Source organism: Somniosus microcephalus, chromosome 22, assembly GCF_052327205.1.
Source record: "Somniosus microcephalus isolate GS21.2 chromosome 22, FLI_Smic_1.0, whole genome shotgun sequence".
NCBI lineage: Eukaryota > Metazoa > Chordata > Chondrichthyes > Squaliformes > Somniosidae > Somniosus > Somniosus microcephalus.
In genome coordinates this window covers 19,304,645-19,312,767 of record NC_141008.1, presented here as the reverse complement: position 1 = coordinate 19,312,767, position 8,123 = coordinate 19,304,645, and the positions used below count along the sequence as shown (strand labels likewise).

The following is an 8,123-nucleotide window of genomic DNA, read 5'->3' as shown; positions in this document are numbered from 1 at the left end:
GTCCGACCAGTGCAGGTGACCCTCCCTCCTCAGCGTGTGGAGTAGGTGGGTCTTGTTAGCCGTGGTTGCAGCCCACTTAGAAATGGGTGCTCCAAAGATTTGAAAACCCAGAGAAGATAACAGGAAACGAACTCGGCTTCTGTGAGACTTGAGTTTGGACTTTCCTGAGGGCAGAACACAACGGCCAGATTGTGCTGTGAACTCATGCTCCAAGAATCCACACACTCATTTCACTCCGGATTCTTAAGGGCAAGGCTTTCATCCCTGACCAGTCATTTATCAAAATAGCTCTTACTGTTGTAAGTTTCTTGTGAACTATTAACATTTAAATACACTTTCCTTTACACTGTAAAGTTAAATATAGCCATGGAAATATGATGGCATTGTTACAGTTGTCTATTTAATTAAGTCATGCAATGTTTCCAGCATTATCCCGGTTTTAACAGGCAGCATCTGTGGAGGAAACAGACAAGATCATGTTTCGTGTATCACCTTTCATCAGAACTGAAAAATGAACATTTAAATAGGACCAGGAAAATGGGAAGGGCGAGGGAAAAAACACGAGAGGAAGTATGGATAGAATCACCCGTGAGCTGTTTAAAATACATGAAACAAAATATTACCTAAAACCCGTTGAACATTGTGAATTCTGTTAGCGGTTCTGCATTTAGTGCTTTTGGTAGTTTGGGTTGCAGAAGATCACTATCCGTGCTCTGACTGACTCCCTGTGTTTACTTTGCAAAATCCGCCTCCCTTAATCCGATGACTGAGCCACGTTTTCCACGGAGGCGACTTCATGCGAACCGAGAGTATGTACTGAATGTACAGATGCCTTGTACAACAGTGACCCAACACACGTTTTACAAACACCGGGATCAGCTTTTCTGTGACAACATAACTGCCCTTGGCCGCCGCTGGGTCGTGGTTGTAGCATTGCTGCCAAGTTGTCAGTGTAACTGCAGAATCAGACCAGTAATGTGGCTCCGCAGCGCCCTCTGCAGCACAAGGAGTGAAACTGCTGAGAGCTGGGGATTTCAAATCCAAATTGGCCAGTTCTGACCATGGGTCATCGACCTGAAACGTTAACTCGGTTTCTCTCTCCACAGATGCTGCCTGACCTGCAGAGTGTTTCCAGCATTTTCTGTTTTTATTCCAGCACGGTGGCATAGTGGTTAGCACTGTTGCCTCACAGCGCCAGGGACCCGGGTTCGAATCCGGCCTCGGGTGACTGTCTGTGTGGAGTTTGCACATTTCTCCCTGTGTTTGCGTGGGTTTCCTCCGGGTGCTCCGGTTTCCTCCCACAGTCCAAAGATGTGCGGGTTAGGTTGATTGGCTATGATAAATTGACCCTTAGTGTTAGGGGGATTAAATACGTGGGGTTACGGGGATAGGGTGGGATATGTGTTGGTGTAGGGGTTACGGGGATCGGGTGGGATATGTGTCGGTGCAGGCTCGATGGGCCGAAATGGCCTCTATCTGCACTGTGAGATTTCTGTGATTCTGTTCTGTGATCATATCCTGGGGTTCAGTTATACAGTAGCTGCATGTGACATCAGGATGAGATGACATCAGCACTGCAAGTTAAAGTTTTTATTTATTCGTTTTTTTTATGGGATGTGGGCATCGCTGGCAAGGCCAGCATTTATTGCCCATCCCTAGTTGCCCTTGACAAGGTGGTCGTGAGCCACCTTGAACCGCTGCAGTCCGTGTGGTGAAGGTACTCCCACAGTGCTGTTAGGGAGTGAGTTCCAGGATTTTGACCCAGCGACGATGAAGGAACGGCGATATATTTCCAAGTCAGGATGGTGTGTGACTTGGAGGGGAACTTGGAGACGGTGGTGTTCCCATGCGCCTGCTGCCCTTGTCCTTCTAGGCGGAAGAGGTCGCAGGTTTGGGAGGTGCTGCCGAAGAAGCCTTGGCAAGTTGCTGCAGTGCATCTTTGTTAAACATCAACAACTTGCATTTATACAACATCTTTAACGCAGTGAAACGTCCCAAGGTGCTTTGCAGGAGTGTAATCAGACAAAAATTAACTCGCGTCTTAGAAGGAGACAGGTTTTAAGGAGAGCCTTAAAGGAAGATGGAGAGGTTTAGAGAGGGAATGTCCGAGCGTAGGGCCGAGATGGTTGAAGGCACGGCCGCGAATGATGGGGCGCAGGAACTAGGGGATGCACAAGAGGCCAGAATTAGAGGAGCGCAGAGATCGCAGAGGGTTGTAGGGCTGAAGGAAACAAAAGTTTCTTCCTTCAGTTTTCACTCTCAATTTATGATGTGGTCCGATGTGGGTATGAATGGTGTGTTAGTATGCCTCCTTCCAGGGACTTGGAACTGGAATCACTAGTTGAAAAAAATCTGTGAGCAGCAGGATGACTGCGTACCTGTAAACTCAGAAGTGCACCCGCCTCAGATCGCAATGTGCAGTATAACTGTGATCCAAATGAGTTACAGGTTTCGACCTGAAACGTTGACTCTATTTCTCTCTCCACGGATGTTGCCAGGCCTGCTGAGTTTTTCCAGCATTTTCTGTTGTTATTTCGGATTTCCAGCATCAGCAGTATTTTGCTATAGTACATCCTGTTGTTATGCCACACGCACACACACACACTGAAGCATTGCCCTTTTAAATGCAGACTGGGCGGTTACCTATGGTCCCCGTTAGCCGGCAGGCTGATGGGTGGCGCTAATAACTGCTGTTGGTTCATATTCTTTCTGATTACAGTCTCCCTGCAGCCAAAATACACACCCCTGGCTTTCCGAGTGCTTAAAAAGTCAACCCCGAGTTACGAAAGGGAGAAATAGGATTCTAGGTTATCCTAAGGAGAGTGGATGATAAAAAAAGGTGCTGCCAAGACTGTTCTCTCAGCAATGACTGCACACTCTGCGGAACAACTGAAGCGTTTAGAAATAAATCGACTCCTTTGAACAACCTTGTTTTTCTGGGTGGCGCGCAGGATGAGTTTGGAAAGTTCACCCCAGCGCTTCCTAACTTTGGAAATACTCTGTGTCGTTTTTCTCTTATTTACCTCTACCCCGTGTGTACCCGTGGACCAGAAACCCGAGAGGACTGCAGGCAGCAAAGATCTTCAGCTAGAAGCACCAGTGGTAGGTACCCTTTGACTGAGCTGTATTCTGGTGTGTGTTTCTTTAAAACAGGCTCGAGTTCCTGTGATCAGCTGGGAAACCCTCTCGCTGTCGAGCGTCTGACTATTGATGTTTTAAGACAGTGAATGCAGCCTGTCGGTTGTCCTCTTGTGTATATATATATATATTTTGAAAAGCTTTTCTAAGATTTGCCGCAGTTCCCCTGGCCCGATAGCCCAGGAACGATCTTCTATGTACAAATTTGGGATTCTGTCTCATTGCAGGCGCCACTTGTCCGCTGTGTCCTAGCGCTGGACGTGTTCGGTTAAAGAAAGGCACCGCCCCTCCCTGGAGTATAAACCTTAGTCTGTGGAACTTTCACTTATGGGATCTGGGCATCGCTGGCAAGGCCAGCATTTATTGCCCATCCCTAGTTGCCCTTGAGAAGGTGGTGGTGAGCCGCCACCTTGAACCGCTGCAGTCCGTGTGGTGAAGGTGCTGTTAGGTAGGGAGTTCCAGGATTTTGACCCAGCGAAAATGAAGGATCAGCGATATACTTCCAAGTCAGGATGGTGTGTGACTTGGAGGGGAATTTGGAGGTGGTGGTGTTCCCATGTGCCTGCTGCCCTTGTCCTTCTAGGTGGAAGAGGTCGTGGGTTTGGGAGGTGCTGCCGAAGAAGCCTTGGCGAGTTGCTGCGGTGCATCTTGTAGATGGTACACACTGCAGCCACGGTGCGCCGGTGAGGGAGGGAGTGAATGTTTAAGGTGGTGGATGGGGTGCCAATCAAGTGGGCTGCTTTGTCCTGGATGGTGTCGAGCTTCTTGGGTATTGTTGGAGCTGCACTCATCCAGGCAAGTGGAGAGTATTCCATCACACTCCTGACTTATAATGCTCGCCCTTTGCGTTTCTGGCTGTACATTTCCTGTTTATCTGAATCCAATGATTGCCTTTGGTGAACTAAATATGCTGGCCCCTTTGTACTGAGGACTGTGTATCAGTGGAAATCAGTCCTAACACCCTGTATACAACAACAACAAAAACGTGTATTTGTATAGCACCTTTAAAGTAGTAAAACATCCCAAGGCGCTTCACATGAGTATTATAAGACAAAAAAATTTGACACCGAGCCAGATAAAGAGAAATTAGGGCAGGTGACCAAAAGCTTGGTCAAAGAGGTAGGTTTTAAGGAGCGTCTTAAAGGAGGAGAGGTAGCGAGGCGGAGAGGTTTAGGCAGGGAATTCCAGAGCTTAGGACCCAGGCAGCAGAAGGCACGACCACCGATGGTTGAGCGATTATAATCAGGGATGCTCAAGAGGGCAAACTTAGAAGAGCGCAGATTTCTGATGAAGGATCTCACTCAAAACATTAACCTGTCTTTCACTTTCTGACTATTTCCAGCATTTTCTGTTTTTATTTCATATTTTGACCGATCGAGAGAGAGAGATATATAAAATAATGTACACTTCACACAAACTTTTGCAAGAATAATTCAATATGCACTTATAAATGGAAATACAGTCCACATGTACAGAAAAACACAATCAAAGATGGGTAAGAGTTTTAGGAACTCTTAACAGAACAAAAAATCGCTTGGGTTTCTCCACTAGTTTTATTTTCCCCAAAGGAGTTGGATACCCATATCACTTACAACTGTCCAAGTTCCAAATTGTCCAGTAAGACCATAGCCGCCTCCATGATTTTCCTGATAGATTCTCACATTCGCTCGCCACTGCTTTCCTTTCCATTTTTAAAGCTTTATTTTGGTATGGTCATAACGAGCACTTTTGAGTCCCACGCGGGTGAATTATTTATCTTCCCACAGGCAGTGATACTAACGGGCTTTGTTGAGCTTCAATTTGTGATGCCAGTCTATCCCAATACGCTTCAGGCATTGCACCATCGATGGCCCTGTAGAATGATTCTGTTTGGTAAACCTGTCACAGATACCTTGCTGGTAGATAATTTTTTAATTCGCTTATGGGATGTGGGCGTCGCTGGCAAAGCCAGCATTTATTGCCCATCCCTAATTGCCCTTGAGAAGGTGGTGGTGAGCCACTTTCTTGAACCGCTGCAGTCCGTGTGGTGAAGGTTCTCCCACAGTGTTGTCAGGGAGGGCGTTCCAGGATTTTGACCCAGCGACGATGAAGGATCAGTGATATATTTCTAAGTGTGTGACTTGGAGGGGAACTTGGAGGTGGTGGTGTTCCCATGCGCCTGCTGCCCTTGTCCTTCTAGGTGGTAGAGGTCGCGGGTTTGTGAGGTGCTGCCGAAGAAGCCTTGGCGAGTTGCTGCAGTGCATCTTGTAGATGGTACACACTGCAGCCATGGTACGCCGGTGGTGGAGGGAGTGAATGTTTAAGATGGTGGGTGGGGTGCCAATCAAGTGGGCTGCTTTAACCTGGATGGTGTCGAGCTTCTTGAGTGTTGTTGCAGCTGCACTCATCCAGGCAAGTGGTCCAATATTGGACCCAGAAAGAAAATCAGTAGGTGGCCGAGGAACAGCGGAGTACAACAAGGCTTTTAAAAAAAACTCCGCAATGAATGATTGATAAAATGTTAGAATCGTAGAGCACAGCAGGAGGCCATTTGGCCCATCTGAGAGAGCTGTCCAATTAGTTCCAACCCCCCTGCTCTTTCACCAGCGCTCTGCAAGTTTTTTCCATTCTCAGTGGATAGAATCATACAATGCTGTGACATTCTGCAAAGTTTCAAACTCTGAGATCAGTTAGTGAACTCTGGATACATTCCATTGTCTGCACAGAGGTAGCAGATCGGCACAGTGATGGTAGGGGCTGCTACACCTGGCCTGGGCTCAGGTGATCTGTGTAGTGATGGTAGGGGGTGTTATACCTGGCCTGGACTCAGGTGATCGGTGCAGTGATGGTAGGGGCTGCTATACCTGGCCTGGGCTCGGGTGATCTGTGTAGTGATGGTAGGGGGTGTTACACCTGGCCTGGGCTCAGGTGATCTGTGCAGTGATGGTAGGGGCTGCTACACCTGGCCTGGGCTCAGGTGATCTGTGTAGTGATGGTAAGGGCTGCTACACCTGGCCTGGGCTCAGGTGATCTGTGTAGTGATGGTAAGGGCTGCTACACCTGGCCTGGGCTCGGGTGATCTGTGTAGTGATGGTAGGGGGTGTTACACCTGGCCTGGGCTCAGGTGATCAGTGCAGTGATGGTAGGGGCTGCTACACCTGGTCTGGGCTCAGGTGATCTGTGCAGTGATGGTAGGGGCTGCTACACCTGGCCTGGGCTCAGGTGATCTGTACAGTGATGGTAGGGGGTGTTATACCTGGCCTGGACTCAGGTGATCGGTGCAGTGATGGTAGGGGCTGCTATACCTGGCCTGGGCTCGGGTGATCTGTGCAGTGATGGTAGGGGGTGTTACACCTGGCCTGGGCTCAGGTGATCAGTGCAGTGATGGTAGGGGCTGCTACACCTGGTCTGGGCTCAGGTGATCAGTGCAGTGATGGTAGGGTTGTTACACCTGGCCTGGGCTCAGGTGATCGGTGCAGTGATGGTAGGGGCTGCTACACCTGGCCTGGGCTCAGGTGATCTGTGCAGTGATGGTAGGGGGTGTTACACCTGGCCTGGGCTCGGGTGATCTGTGCAGTGATGTTAGGGGGTGTTACACCTGGCCTGGGCTCAGGTGATCTGTGTAGTGATGGTAGGGGGTGTTACACCTGGCCTGGGCTCAGGTGATCTGTGCAGTGATGGTAGGGGCTGCTACATCTGGTCTGGGCTCGGGTGATCTGTGTAGTGATGGTAAGGGGTGTTACACCTGGTCTGGGCTCGGCTGATCTGTGTAGTGATGGTAGGGGCTGCTACACCTGGCCTGGGCTCAGGTGATCGGCGCAGTGACGGTAGGGGCTGCTACACCTGGCCTGGGCTCGGGTGATCTGTGTAGTGATGGTAGGGGGTGTTACACCTGGCCTGGGCTCAGGTGATCTGTGTAGTGATGGTAGGGGCTGTTACACCTGGCCTGGGCTCGGGTGATCTGTGCAGTGATGGTAGGGGGTGTTACACCTGGCCTGGGCTCAGGTGATCTGTGTAGTGATGGTAGGGGGTGTTACACCTGGCCTGGGCTCAGGTGATCTGTGCAGTGATGGTAGGGGGTGTTACACCTGGCCTGGGCTCAGGTGATCTGTGTAGTGATGGCAGGGGGTGTTACACCTGGCCTGGGCTCAGGTGATCTGTGTAGTGATGGTAGTGGCTGTTACACCTGGCCTGGGCTCGGGTGATCTGTGCAGTGATGGTAGGGGGTGTTACACCTGGCCTGGGCTCAGGTGATCTGTGCAGTGATGGTAGGGGGTGTTACACCTGGCCTGGGCTCGGGTGATCTGTGTAGTGATGGTAGGGGCTGCTACACCTGGCCTGGGCTCAGGTGATCTGTGTAGTGATGGTAGGGGCTGCTACACCTGGCCTGGGCTCAGGTGATCTGTGTAGTGATGGTAGGGGCTGCTACACCTGGCCTGGGCTTGGGTGATCTGTGTAGTGATGGTAGGGGGTGTTACACCTGGCCTGGGCTCAGGTGATCTGTGTAGTGATGGCAGGGGCTGCTACACCTGGTCTGGGCTTGGGTGATCTGTGTAGTGATGGTAGGGGGTGTTACACCTGGCCTGGGCTCAGGTGATCTGTGTAGTGATGGTAGGGGGTGTTACACCTGGCCTGGGCTCGGGTGATCGGTGCAGTGATGGTAGGGGGTGTTACACCTGGCCTGGGCTCAGGTGATCTGTGCAGTGATGGTAGGGGCTGCTACACCTGGCCTGGGCTCGGGTGATCTGTGTAGTGATGGCAGGGGCTGCTACACCTGGTCTGGGCTTGGGTGATCTGTGCAGTGATGGTAGGGGGTGTTACACCTGGTCTGGGCTCGGGTGATCTGTGTAGTGATGGTAGGGGGTATTACACCTGGCCTGGGCTCGGGTGATCTGTGTAGTGATGGTAGGGGGTGTTACACCTGGCCTGGGCTCGGGTGATCTGTGTAGTGATGGTAAGGGGTGTTACACCTGGCCTGGGCTCGGGTGATCTGTGCAGTGATGGTA

General features: G+C 50.5%; 1 protein-coding gene across 2 annotated transcripts in view; it reads left to right on the top strand.

Moving 5' to 3' along the window:
- The first annotated feature begins 2,657 nt into the window (after positions 1 to 2,657).
- Positions 2,658 to 8,123, top strand: part of mmp28 (matrix metallopeptidase 28) — a 181,939-nt gene continuing 176,473 nt past the window's right edge. The window contains exon 1 of one of the 2 annotated variants that reach the window (XM_085964242.1): positions 2,658 to 3,102. In XM_085964242.1, coding sequence (XP_085820368.1) covers positions 2,953 to 3,102 — 150 coding nt within the window. In that variant the 5' untranslated portion in view covers positions 2,658 to 2,952. The remainder of the gene's footprint in view (positions 3,103 to 8,123) is intronic. The other variant, XM_085964241.1, reaches the window with a different exon arrangement.